The following is a 14,533-nucleotide window of genomic DNA, read 5'->3' on the forward strand; positions in this document are numbered from 1 at the left end:
TTCGGACATGGCCCGGACGTCATTAATTAAAAGAAGAGGCTTACTGAGGGCAGAATGGGGCAGGGTAGAGGGCGGGGCGGAACAAGAAAAGGCTGGGGGTAGAATGGGGCATGCGTCCAGGACTTATGGATGCAAAATCTAGTAATCCTAGGAATGAGCCCTAAAGTGACGGACTGGGTCAGGAATTGGTTGAGTGGAAGCCGACAGAAGGTAGTGGTCAATGGAGATCTCTCTGAGGTAAGGTTACGTTCCAGTTCAGCAAGAACTTGTCTAACTTTGTCTTGAATCCCTGGAGGGTGTTTTCCCCTAAGACAGACTCCGGAAGAGTATTCAAGTTTTCTACCACTCTCTGGGTGAAGAAGAACTTCCTTACGTTTGTACGGAATCTATCCCCTTTCAATTTTAGAGAGTGCCTTCTCGTTCTCCCTACCTTGGAACATAAGAACATCAGAATTGCCGCTGCTGGGTCAGACCAGTGGTTCATCATGCCCAGCAGTCCGCTCACGCGGCGGCCCTTGGTCAAAGACCAGCGCCATACCTGAGACTAGCCCTACCTGCATACGTTTCGGTTCAGCAGGAACTTGTCTAACTTTGTCTTGAATCCCTGGAGGGTGTTTTCCCCTATGACAGACTCCGGAAGAGCGTTCCAGTTTTCCACCACTCTCTGGGTGAAGAAGAACTTCCTTACGTTCATACGGAATCTATCCCCTTTTAACTTTAAAGAGTGCCCTCTCGTTCTCCCTACCTTGGAGAAAGTGAACAACCTGTCTTTATCTACTTTGTCTTGAATCCCTGGAGGGTGTTTTCCCCTATGACAGCCTTCAGAAGAGCGTTCCAGTTTTCCACCACTCTCTGGGTGAAGAAGAACTTCCTTACGTTTGTACGGAATCTATCCCCTTTTAACTTTAGAGAGTGCCCTCTCATTCTCCCTACCTTGGAGAGGGTGAACAACCTGTCCTTATCTACTAAGTCCATCCCCTTCAGTACCTTGAATGTCTCGATCATGTCCCCTCTCAATCTCCTCTGTTCGAGGGAGAAGAGGCCCAGTTTCTCTAATCTTTCAATCTGGTAAAACTCAGAAAAAGCTCAAGAAAAACAGAAACCGTAGAGCAAGCCTGGTCTCTATTTAAATGCACAGTGCAAGAAGCACAACATATGTACATCCCCAGATTTAGAAAAGGGTGCAAAAAAAACCGAGCAAAAGATCCCGCATGGATAAACAATGAGGTGAAGAAAGCGATAGGAGACAAGAAAAAATCATTCCGGAAATGGAAAAAGGACCATTCTGGGGAGAACTGGAAAGAACACAGGAAAAGCCAAAAAGAGTGTCATCAAGTGGTTAGGAAAGCAAAAAGAGAATACGAAGAGAGGCTGGCCAGGGAGGCAAAAAACTTCAAATCGTTCTTCAGATATGTTAAAGGGAAGCAACCGGCAAGGGAGGAAGTAGGACCTTTGGATGATGGAGACAGAAAAGGAGTGATAAAGGAGGAAAAAGAGGTAGCCGACAGGTTAAACAAATTTTTCTCGTCAGTCTTCACAAGCGAGGACACATCCGGTGTACCAGAACCTGACGTGATCTTCCATGGAGACCAAGAAGAAAAACAGTCTACAATAGAGGTGATAGGTTCATAGAAATAGGAACTTCTTCCTAGTTTCAAGTAGCAGCCTCATTCACAAGCTTCTCAGATCCTCAGCGTCACCACTCAGAACTCAACGTATCATTGTTCTGAGCTTTACGTGGCAAATCGTCACTGGATCTGTGTATTATTTTATGTTATTTTTTAAGAGCTTAATTTATAGATTTAAATAGTATTCAACAACTTTAAATCGTTTTTCAATAGTCTTGGAATAATATACTTAGCTTTATATGCTGTACTTCGTTAGGGAGGGTGGGTAGGATAAATTTAGAAGAAAGTTTAAATTACAAGGAACAACGTTGGATTTACACTTTAAATACTGTTATTCCAAACGGGTTAAACATCGAACTAGAGTGGATGTCTTTAGTTTAATCCTGGTCTAAAATCAGCTAGGGGGAAGAGTCGTAGAAATGATTTAAAGTTACTGTAGGGGGCGGGGCCTGTGATGTCAAGAGCCCACGTCAGTAAATGGGCCTGGCTTCCACGTCTTCCCCGGTTATTTAATCGGTAGTACGCTGCCGGCTCCTTTATAGAGTATTCGAGGAGGTTGACAGTGAATGAGTAAGTAAGAATCTATTTTTAAAGCCTGTCGTATATGTTTAAAGTCTAAATATACTTCGGGTTGCTTTAATAAGAGTTGACACTAAAGTATTGTCTATTTTTTCTATTAGGGGTGAAGCCTTGATAAAGCGGTTTCCCGCGAAACATGTCGGCTAAGACACCCTGTTTACCATAGACATTTACTAAACGAAGTACAGCATATAAAGCTAAGTATATTATTCCAAGACTATTGAAAAACGATTTAAAGTTGTTGAATACTATTTAAATCTATAAATTAAGCTCTTAAAAAATAACATAAAATAATACACAGATCCAGTGACGATTTGCCACGTAAAGCTCAGAACAATGATACGTTGAGTTCTGAGTGGTGACGCTAAGGATCTGAGAAGTTTGTGAATGAGGCTGCTACTTGAAACTAGGAAGAAGTTCCTATTTCTATGAACCTAGCATTTATGAGGTAGCCGTTTGATATTTTTCATGCTATACATTTGAACAATAGAGGTGAGCCATGAGGATGTCCTCCAACAGATAGATAGATTGAAAAGCGACAAATCACCAGGCCCGGATAGTATCCACCCTAGGGTACTAAAAGAACTAAGAAATGAGATAGCGTGAATACTCCAACGAGTTTGCAACCTATCCTTGAAAACTGGAGAGATCCCGGAGGACTGGAAGATAGCAAATGTTACACCTATCTTTAAAAAGAGGTCAAGAGGAGACCCGGGAAACTATAGGCCGGTAAGTTTGACATCGGTTCCGGGCAAGATGGTAGAAGCACTGATAAAGGACAGCATCTGTGAGCAAAATGGGCTGATGAAAGCGAGCCAACATGGCTCCTGCAAGGGAAGATCGTGCCAAACAAACTTACTGCACTTCTTTGAGGGGGTAAACAGTCAGTTGGACAAAGGGGAACCTGTAGACATCATTTACCTCGACTTCAAAAAGGCCTTTGACAAGGTACCCCATGAGCGGCTACTTAGGAAGCTGTGGAACCACGAGGTGGAAGGGGACGTGCACAGATGGGTCAAACACTGGTTGGCAGGCAGAAGGCAGAAGGTTGGAGTGAAGGGTCACTACTCAGGCTGGAGGAAGATCACGAGCGGAGTTCCGCAAGGGTCTGTACTCGGACCGCTGCTGTTCAATGTATTTATAAATGACCTGGAAACGGGGACGAAGTGTGAAGTCAAATTTGCGGATGACACTAAAATCTGTAGAAGGGTTAGAAATGCGGAAGAGTGTGAGGACCTACAAAGGGACCTAAACAAACTGGAGGAGTGGGCGAATAAATGGCAGATGGACTTTAATGTAGGGAAATGCAAGGTCATGCATATAGGGAGAAAGAACCCGATGTTCAGCTACCAAATGGGGGGATTAGTATTAGAGGGAAGAAACCTTGAAAGAGATTTGGGTGTACTGGTGGACACAACAATGAAGTCAACAGCACAATGTGCAGCAGCCGCGAAGAAGGCAAACAGAATGTTGGGTATTATTAAGAAGGGTATTACGACCAGAACGAGAGAAGTCATCCTGCCATTGTATCGGACAATGGTGCGCCCGCACCTGGAGTACTGTGTTCAGTATTGGTCACCGTACCTTAAGAAGGATATGGCAATACTTGAGAGGGTCCAGAGGAGAGCGACACGAATGATTAAGGGCATGGAAAACCTTTCATACACTGAAAGATTGGAGAGACTGGGGCTCTTCTCCCTGGAAAAGCAGAGACTCAGAGGAGACATGATAGAGACCTACAGGATCATGAAGGGCATAGAGAGAGTAGAGAGGGACAGATTCTTCAAACTTTCAAAACATAAAAGAACAAGAGGGCATTCGGAAAAGTTGGAAGGAGATAGATTCAGAATGAATGCTAGGAAGTTTTTCTTTACCCAGCATGTGGTGGACACCTGGAATGCGCTTCCAGAGGACGTAATAGGACAGAGTACGGTACTGGAGTTCAAGAAAGGATTGGACAATTTCCTGCTGGAAAAAGAGATAGAGAGGTATAGATAGAGGGCTACTGCAACTGACCTGTTGGGCCGCCGCGTGAGCGGACTGCTGGGCACAATGGACCTCGGGTCTGACCCAGTGGAGGCATTGCTTATGTTCTTATGGTATCCCTACTCTGAGGAAAGGGATGCCACCAGCAATGTGCCTCAAGGTTAAGTTCTTGGGCCTGTTCTTTTAAACGTTTTTGTAAGCGATATTGCTGAAGGGGGAGTCGGGTAAGATTTGCCTCTTTGTGGATGATACCAGAATCTGCAAACCGCTTCCTTTCAAAGCAAACAAAACTCTTCTCACTTTGAAGTATTTGAAAGTCTCTTAACACATCTCAGGGCACCTCAGAGCAATAAGTGGGGGAAGACGAGGTGGGAGGAGGGTTACCAGACGTCCAGATTTACTCGGGACGTGTCCTCTTTTTAGAGGGCATGTCTGGGCGTCCAGATGGCTTTTTGCAATATAGTGACGTCCTGTGTGCGTGATGTCATCACATCACCACTACACATGCGCTGATGCTCTCCTGACCTATGAGAACAGGCTGAGGGGGCAGGGCTAGGGGCAAGACTGGGGCATGGAGTGGGTGTAATGGGGTGAGGATGGGTGGGCCTGGGGGGCGGGTCTATGGGTCCGGATTTTACGTAAGTAAAATCTGGTAACTCTAGGTGGGAGACCTGAGTCCATGTTGGTTTTGCTTGCTTTGAGTGGATGTATGGGTGCAGCTTTCGGAATCTCTTCCTCTGTTAATCAGTAAAGGATCAAGGTCTGGCACACAGTGCTTCATTCGTAGCTGGAAGTTTTCCTAGCACTGCCCCCTCCTTCCACCTCCAGCTAGAGGAGCAGCCCCCATCCCCACACATTTTCACAAGTCTCCCTGAGGTGGGTGGCCGGTGGAGAGCAGGGCTGCGTCATGACCAAGAATCTGAACTCCAAGTGACTGTGGTGACTCAGGATGATCCTTATCAGTAGGGAGCAGCCGATAAGCACTGCGTCCTCCACACACCTGCTGTCTCTGGCCTCCTTCGTCACAGGTCGCCAGGCTTGACCCCACTGAGAGATATATAAAGCCCCCACTGTACACTGAGCTGCGGAAATCTGTTTACGGCTTCACTTCTCCACCACACTACTAAGTCTTCCGAGATGTGCACCGGGAAATGTGCCAAGTTCATTGGAGTCTCCTTGTTCCCTTTACTCCTTGTGAATATCACCTGCAATGTTCTGCTCTTCTTCCCCAGCTGGAAAACGAAGTACATCAAGGACTCGGGCGAGTTTATCACCCCAGAGGTGCTGTACCTCGGCGGATTACTCGGAGGAGGCATCCTGGTGAGGGCTCATTATTTACAAATTCTATCTCCCCCCCCAAACTAGATCCATATGCTCTGTGTAAAGAGTCAAAGGACAGTGATATAGGAGGCCAGAGTTGATAGCACAGCATAAGAAGATACAAATATCTGAGCACTAATCCCTAGTTCTATCAGTGAATGTGGGTGTGTGTGACCTCCTCCTCCTCCTGCTACTACTGTATTTATAATTTCTACTAGTCTTATAGCCCGTTACATTAATGGGTGCTAGAAAATATGTGTGTGTGTCTGTCTTTATTTCTTTCTCTCTCTCTCTCCTTAGCCGCTTTCTGTATTTCTGTCTTTCTATCTGTCTTTTTTTCCTCGGCTGTCTACCCATTCTCCCTTCCTTTTACCTTCCCTGTGTCCACCACTACCCCTTCTCTGCTCCCCTTATCCAGCAGCAGCCCTTCTCCCTTTTTTTAATCTCCCCTCTGTCCAGCAGCACCTCTTTCCTGCTCACCCGTCCAGCAGTAGGCCTCCCTTCCTTTTTCTCCACCCCCTGTCTCTTCCCCTGTCGAGCAGCACCCCTTACCTCGCGTCTGCCCTCCACCGACAGCCGCTATGGCCTGCAGCCGCCGACAGCCGCGGCGGTCTGCAGGCGCCGACAGCTGCTGCGGCCTGCAGATGCCAATAGCTGCCGCGGCCGACAGCCTCTGCGCCACCTGAAACCGACATCCGCCTTGGGAAAGAGAGAGAGAGATATGCATGGAAACGCACATGCGCACTCCTACCTGCGGGGACCTACAGTGCACAGAAAATGGGAACACGCTGGTAAGAGCGCGTATGCGCGCTTAGGCTTTTATTATATTAGATAGCACTGAAAAGTGTACGCAGCGTTGTACAATCAACATGCAATAAATGGTCCCTGCTCAGAAGAGCTTACAATCTAATTGGATGGACAGACAGGGCATATAGCGGTTGCGGAGATTATTGCAGAAAGAATGATAGGATGGACATAGGAAATTGTATGATGAGTGGGAGTTAGGAGTTGAAGGCAGCATTGAAAAAGTGGGCTTTTAGCATGGATTTGGATACTGCCAAAGATGGCGTTTGACTGAATGACTCGGTCGGTTTGTTCCATGCATACGGTGCAGCAAGATAGAAGGGACGGAATCTGCAGGCGGCAGTGGAGGAGTAGGGTAAAGATAAGAGGGACTTACACAATGAACATAGGTGCCTTAGTTCTTATCCCCAGCTTTGCCACTGTCTGTCATTATGTGACCTCCATCTCCTGGTGCCTAAATTCTAATCCCTGGCTCTGCCACACACTAATGTGTAAACCAAGTGGGGAGGTTATTTTATTTCCCTGTGACTAGTTCTAATCTCCAGCTCTGTCACTGTCTATGGATGTGTGACCCCCCCCCCCCCAAGGCAAATCACTCTTGTCACTCTGTGTCTCAGTTCTAATTACCAGTTCTGCCAGTGACATTATAGACTTGGGGGGGGGGGTGGAGTCTCTCTTTCTCCCAATGCATCAGCTCTAGTCCCTAGTTCTACTTAGAGAAAGGCCTCGATTTCCAGATTTAAGAACTGAAACAAGAATGTAAAAACATAAGAATTGCCATACTGGGACAGACCGAAGTCCATCAAGCCCAGTATCCTGTTTAATTTAATTTAATTTAATTTTATTTCTTATATACCGCTATACCGTGAGGTTCCAACAATGGCCAAGCCAGGTCTCAACTACCTAGCTAGATCCTAAGTAGTAAAACAGATTTTATCCCGCTTATCCTAGGAATAAGCAGTAGGTTTCCCCAAGTCATTTCAATAACAGCCTATGGACTTCAATTTCAGGAAATTAACCAAACCTTTTTTAAACCCCGCTAAGCTAACTGATTTCACCACATTCTATAGCAGCATATTCTAGAGTTTAATTACACATTGTGTGAATAAATATTTTCTCCAGTTTGTTTTAAATCTACTACTTAGTAGATAACTATTTTTATTAAATATATACAGTACTATTTTATGGGGAGAAGCCCCTGATGTTCAAAACCCTGGTACTGATCTCTCAATCCCTTAATGACCACTTGCACCTTTGAACTATTTTAGTGAGGGATTTATCAAATGTTGCTCTCATCAAAAAGCTGGGGAATAATTTTCCCTGGAGAGGGACGACGAGCGAAACTGCTTGATAAATCATAAGAGTCTGATTAATGAAAGGTTTCTCCCGTCTCAGCTTTGAAAGGCGAGTAGCCTCGATGCGGCGAGGACTGGTCAATGCTGCTGCCCACAAGGGTGCCTTGCCCTAGAAACAGGAACTCCTTTTCCAACACATGGTGACACCCTAGTGTTGGGTTGTCTTGTGGACCAGCAAAACGGCCTCTAACTCTGCCTTTGTTTCAAACAGGTTCTGATCCCAGCAATTCACATTCAGGCAACGGGTCGCAAGGGCTGCTGTGCCAACCGTTGTGGGGTAAGTCCTCCGTTGTCCACGTTTGAATAAATAACACAAACAAGGTAGTCCCTGTTCCCTAGAGCTTACCGTTTAGTCACGATAAAGACAGAGAATTTCACTACATCTCTCTCTCTCTTGCCATTCCTCAGATGTTCCTGTCCATCGCTTTTGCTGCAGTGGGTTTGGCTGGCTCACTCTACAGCACCGTGGTTGCCATCTTGGGTCTGGTGAATGGTCCCTACTGTTCAATTGATATTATAGATCCTGAGACTAACAAAGCCAACATTACCTGGACATCGCCCTTCAAAGGAGAGCTAGAGAAATTCAAGTGAGTCTTCCATCCCCTTTCCAACCTCATGCACCCTTTACTAGAGTATCTCACTCAAATTTCACCCTAGGAGTGACTGCATGCAAAGTAGAGAATGACATGGTGACAAAATTCATCACTGTTCCTGTCCCCGCGGATAACCGCGGGAAACCATCCCGGGTCATTCTTTAGTGTCTATCTCAACCTCAGTCCTTCTACACCAGCATTCTTCAAAGCAAAGCTTGCGGGTCAGTGGTTGTGGCCATTCATACTCTGATTCTTCCCTTTCTCCTTAAAGAATGACAAGAGGATGGTTTTTCACAGTTAACCATGGGGATGGGGACTGTCCCCATGACATTCTCTATGGCAATTCTTATGTTCTTATGTGAGCCAAGTAAAGGACAATCAAGTCATTGTGATATCAATGATGAGGTTGGCTCTTAGGCATTGGCGGAATGAGGCATTATGACATCAGAGTCTCAGCTTTGGAATGTTGCTACTCTTTGGGTTTCTGCCAGGTACTTGGGACCTAGATTGACCACTGTTGGAAACAGAATACTGAGTTTGATGGACCTTCGGAGAATGCTATGGGGACAGGATTTGTCTCCATCCCCGTGGATAACCATGGGAAACCATCCCGTGTCATTCGTTAGTGTCTATCTCAACCTGAGTCCTTCTACCCCAGCGTTCTTCAATGCAAGACTTGAGGGTCAGTGGCTGGGCCCATTCATATTCTGATTCTACCCTTTCTCCTTAAAGAACGACAAGGAGATGGTTTCCCGCAGTTATCCGAGGGGATGGGAATGGTGATGAATTTTGTCACTGTGTCATTCTCTAATACAAAGCCTTCTTTTCCTGCTGCTCCCTCCATTTACTCTTTTAAACGTAGTACTGTATATGATTCTCTCCAACCAGAGGGACCAACTGTCCTCTGCAATTGTAGCAAAGAAACAGATAAGAGTTTGTAGCTAGAATATTTTTTGAGGGGGGGGGAGTCATTTCTTGTGTTGTCCCAGGAATATTGTGTTTGTTTTTTTAAAAGTACCAGATAAACCAAAAAAGAAAGACTGATATGTCCCACATACTGTAATCCCAAACTGAGGACCTCTTTTACAAAGCTGCAGTAACGATGCTGCCACAGAAAAATGCACCGAAGCCCGTAGGAATTGAATGGGTTTTGGTGCATTTACTGCAGCATTGCTACTGTGGCTTTGTAAAAGGAGCCCTGAGTGTGTTATTAGCAAGCAGGGACCCAACATGGTCTGTGTTTCGACACCACATGCCTTCCTCAGGGGTCCTTTAGAGGAAAAACAGAAAACAAAATATACATATGTATAAGCTAACATTCCATGCATGCATAAAATAACATTTAATTACAGAATATTACATAAAAGTTGCAAAATCATGGTGGCGAAACGTAAGAACATACCGGTATCCTGTGACAAGAAATAGTTTAACAAGTGATGAAATTAAGAGTGATACCCACAAGGGGGAGGGTGTGGTGCAGTGGTTAAAGCTACAGCCTCAGCACCCTCAGGTTGTGGGTTCAAACCTATGCTGCTGCTTCTTGTGACCCTGGGCAAGTCACTTAATCCCCCTATTGGCCCAGGTACATTAGATAGATTGTGAGCCCATCAGGACAAACAGGAAAACATGCTTGAGCATCCTGAATAAATGCATATAAACCACTCTGAGCTTCCCTAGGAGAATGGAATAGAAAATTGAATAAATGAATAAAAGAACTGAAATCACTTTTAACAAAAATATGATCTATTACACAGAATGTCCATAGTGAACTGTAGGCAGGAGTCAAATCAAAATTAAAGTATATATATAAAAAGAGGAGAGAAAGAGTATCAGACAGCTAGAAACAATATCTTTTTCCCTTCAGTCGTCAGAAGAACAGTGAGGGGAGATATGATTGACGTCTACAAAATCCTGAGTCGAGTAGAATGGGTACAAGTGGATCTGTCAAAAATTACAAAGACTAGGGGACACTCAAAGTTACAGGGAAGTACTTTTAAAACCAATAGGAAGAAATATTTTTTTAACTCAGAGAATAGTTAAGCTCTGGAACGCGTTGCCAGAGGTTGTGGTAAGAGCAAATATTGTAGCTGCTTTTAAGAAAGGTTTGGACAATTTCCTGGAGGAAAAGTCCATAGTTTGTTATTGAGAAAGACATGGGGGAAGCTGCTGCTTGCCCTGGATCGGTAGCATGGAACGTTGCTACTCTTTGGGGTTCTAGAATCTTGTTACTCTCTGAGATTCCAGAATCTTGTTATTCTTTGAGATTCTGTACGGAATGTTGCTACTCTTTGAGATTCTAGAATCTTGTTACTCTTTGAGATTCCGGAATCTTGCTATTCTTTGAGATTCTGTACGGAATGTTTCTACTCTTTGAGATTCTAGAATCTTGTTACTCTCTGGGATTCCGGAATCTTGCTATTCTTTGATATTCTGTACGGAATGTTGCTACTTTTTGAGTTTTGGCCAGGTACTAGTGACCTGGATTGGCTATCGTGAGAACGGGCTACTGGGCTTGATGGACCATTGGTCTGACCCACTAAGGCTATTCTTATGTTCACTATGCTACATGGTGTCCAGAAAAAAAAACAGGACCCCTTGTATAATTTCAAAATACTTCACAATGGTTTAAACATTTAGAATGTCCTGTGAAAACACAATAGTCCAAACGTTCCCTCCCCTTTTGCTGAGCCACAGTAGAGGTTTCTACCGTGGCCCAGAGCGCTAAATGCTCAGACGTTGCTCCAACACTCATAGAATTCCTACTAGCGCCAGAGCATTTAGTGCTGCAAGCTGCAGTAGACACCTCTACCGTGGCTTAGTGAAAGAGGGCCTTAATTAGGAAACTCCCTTAACAAATGTTTTGCTCCACAGAGACCTTTTACTGAACTGTGGTGAGTGCTAGAGTGCTTTAAAGAGGCTTACTGCAGGACTGGCGTCCCGCAGTCAATCTGCTTTTTTGCATCCATACAGTGCACGCTAAAAAGATATTTTATTTTTCTTGAGGAGGGCGTGTTAAGGGGTGGAGAATAGGCCTAACAGCAGTTAGCACATCAGGCTTTGCAGCATGCTAATTAACATGGGGGCAGTGGCGTAGTAGGGGGGGGCAAGGGGGGCGGTCTACCCTGGGCACCATGTTGGTGAGGGTGCTGGCACCCCTTAACTTCCCCCACGCCTGTAGCTGAAGTTGCTGTTCGCAGCGGTCAACAACGTGCTCTTCGCGACCCCGTCGGCTCGCCCACTGACATCACTTCCGGGTGCCGCGCATAGGAAGTGACATCGGAGGGAGAGCCGACGGGGTCGCGAAGAGCACGTGGCTGACCGCCGCGAGCAACAACTCCAACTAGGGGGACGGAAAGGGGCGTGCGCGCGCAGCAGGCTGGATTGGGGAAGGAGTGGGAGCTTGGGGAAGGAGGGAAGGGCAGAGACGAGGGAGGGGGAGGGACGCCTCCGAGCGCAGGAGCCCCTACTGCCTATAAAATAGGTGGTGATAGGGGGCGATAGTTGCGAGCTAATGACAAAATTAGCATGTTGACAATAATTCAGAAAACGGGGAAAATGTGTCATTTAATTTAGTGGATTTCAACTTTGTATTGTTTAAATATTGATCACAGAAACACTTATTAGTGGGTTCACAATTATTATTTAAAAGCACAAGGTGATGGTGCTAAAGAGGCTTGAGAAATGGCCCTTTACGTACAGGTTTAAGCCTGGAACTCTGGTTTTCCTGAGTCCCGATAGCTTTTATTTTCTCACTGAGGATACATCTATTAAAATTTAAATACAGTCAAACCTTGGTTTGCGAGTAACCCGGTTTGCGAGTATTTTGCAAGAGGAGCAAAACATTCTCACAAAACGTGCCTCGCAAATCGAGTGTTGATTCGATTTGCGAGCACCCCCCCCCCCAAATAACCGGCATCGCTCCCCCCTGATCACAAAGGGCCCCCCCCCTCGAACCAGCACCCACCGCCCAAACAACTTATGTTCAAATGATTTTTATTGTTTCAACAGAACCAGCAAATACAAAAAGTGGTATCAATCAAGAAGTACCAGTACAAATACATCCCCCCCTCCCCACCCCAAGAGTCCAGTGCCATAACAATAGCTGAGAGTATGGGTGAAACCTAAAGGTTCAAAAGTCTACTGCGAGCACGTGGTGTAAGATCCTGCCAAAAGCATTCCCAGGTCTGACGAAATCTACGATCCGGGCCATGATCCAAGTCTCCCACTTGTCGCCGCTCCAGCGTTGCATGAATTATCATTAGGGATCTCCATTGAGCGTAGGACGGGGAATCACGGGAGAGCCAGTTAGTAAGGATAGCCTTCTTCCCCATCAAAAGCACTCTGGTTATGAAAGGTGACATTCCCCTGGGTTTGGGCGTAGCTATGTTATAAAATCCAAATAACGCCCTCGGTTGCGGGAGCCAGCGTCTCCCCCCACAACAATGTAGTATAACGTCCAAGGCGACTCCAAAACTGTTGGATGTTTGGACAAGCCCAAAACATATGACCCAGGGAAGCATGAGCTTGATTACATTTCGGGCAAGAATGAGATGCAGTAATCCCCATCCTGGCTGCTCGTTCCGGTGGAATATAAAGTCTCAGAACAAGTTTTAATTGCATTTCCCAATGGGTGATGTTCGGAGAAACCCTTTGAATGTTCTTCAGAACCTGCCGCCCAAACAACTTAAACTTAGCCCCCCCCCCCCGGTCTGGCACCAGCACGCAGCCCACAGGATAGAAACATAGAAACATAGAAAAAAGCAGCAGAAAAGGGCTATAGCCCACCAAGTCTGCCCATTCCAAGTATCCCCCCCCCCCTGAATTTACTCCCTTAAAGATCCCACGTGAGTATCCCATTTTCTCTTAAAATCCGTCACGCTGCTGGCCTTTATCACCTGGAGTGGGAGTCTGTTCCAATGATCCACTACTCTTTCGGTGAAGAAGTACTTCCTGGAGTCGCCATGAAACTTCCCTCCCCTGATCTTCAGCGGATGCCCTCTGGTGGTCGAGGGTCCCATGAGCCAGAAGATATCATCTTCTGACTCGATGCGTCCCGTGATGTACTTATACGTTTCAATCATATCTCCCCGTTCTCTTCTTTCCTCAAGTGAGTACAGCCGCAATTTTTTAAAATCTTTCTTCATACGTGAGATCCTTGAGCCCCAAGACCATCCTGGTGGCCGTTCGCTGAAACCGACTCGATCCGGTGCCGCTAGAAGATCTTCCTGCTTCTTCCGGCCTTGAGCATGCATCTGCGCATGCTCAAGGATTTCTAATTCTCCCTCTCGCCTTGGTTTATCAGCATGCTTCTGGAACGAATTATGCTCGTAAACCAAGGTTCCACTGTATCTTAGGATAAGATAACACTATGCGTACTAGCATTTTTTTCTGTCACGGCCCTTACCATCTGGAATTAAGCACCAAATTATATAAGAGAAATTCCTTGAAGGCCTTACTTTTTAAAGATGCTTTCGGTGTATAATAGTCCTTCTAAGGATGATAATGGAAATCTGTTCCTTGCCATTTTTGAATCATTTTAGCCTATTTTACAAAATACTAGACTATTTATTTTATTGTTCCCCCTTCTTTATACAAATTGTATTTCTGCCCTTTTCCATCCTGTATCGGTAAGTTAATGTTTGTCAGTGCATTTGATTGTTTGTAGCATTATTTGTAATTTGTTTTTAACGTACGCTCTTTTTATACTTTGTTTTTATATTATGTAAAACCGCTTTGAATTTTGATATGGCGGTATATCAAATTTTTAAAGAAACCTGAAGATATAGGGTCATTGGACCTCTGGCAATACAGTCTTGTTACCCACTATTTTAAATTGGAATCGAGGGGTTGTTAGCATTGTATTATTAAATCTCCCTCTGGGATTATTTGCATTGGTGTGAAATTTACTGGCTGCAGCATAAATGCCCTTAACGTGTGGGAAAGACCAGCATAAGGGGCGTGCTAAGTCCACTTTTGCCGCAGCTTTAGAATAAGCCTTCCCCCCCCCCACATTTTATTGCAAATATTTAGTTGCAACTCTGTCTTTGCTAAGCGCCACACTTTTAAACACTTAAAAAGTATTAATACTATGTTCTTATATTAAGTATTAATATTATGTTCTTATAACCACATCTTTTTCCAGAGGAGAAAAGGTCACACTAGAGGGCAAGAATTGAGATTTGCAGGGTGGTAGACTTAAGAGTAAAAGGGGATGGATTCCGTACAAACGTAAGGAAGTTCTTCACCCAGAGAGTGGTGGTAAACTGAA

The 14,533-nt window shown here is 45.2% G+C and overlaps 1 protein-coding gene across 2 annotated transcripts in view; it reads left to right on the top strand.

Moving 5' to 3' along the window:
* Window positions 1-14,533, top strand: part of LOC117350030 (transmembrane 4 L6 family member 5-like) — a 53,110-nt gene that overhangs the window by 23,983 nt on the left and 14,594 nt on the right. The window contains exons 2-4 of one of the 2 annotated variants that reach the window (XM_033923914.1): window positions 5,426-5,513; window positions 7,884-7,949; window positions 8,081-8,259. In XM_033923914.1, the coding sequence (XP_033779805.1) occupies window positions 5,426-5,513; window positions 7,884-7,949; window positions 8,081-8,259 (333 nt within the window). Of the gene's footprint in view, window positions 1-5,009; window positions 5,514-7,883; window positions 7,950-8,080; window positions 8,260-14,533 lie in introns of those variants that run through there. The other variant, XM_033923915.1, reaches the window with a different exon arrangement.

The sequence above is a fragment of the Geotrypetes seraphini genome, chromosome 16, assembly GCF_902459505.1.
Source record: "Geotrypetes seraphini chromosome 16, aGeoSer1.1, whole genome shotgun sequence".
Taxonomy (NCBI): Eukaryota; Metazoa; Chordata; class Amphibia; order Gymnophiona; family Dermophiidae; genus Geotrypetes; species Geotrypetes seraphini.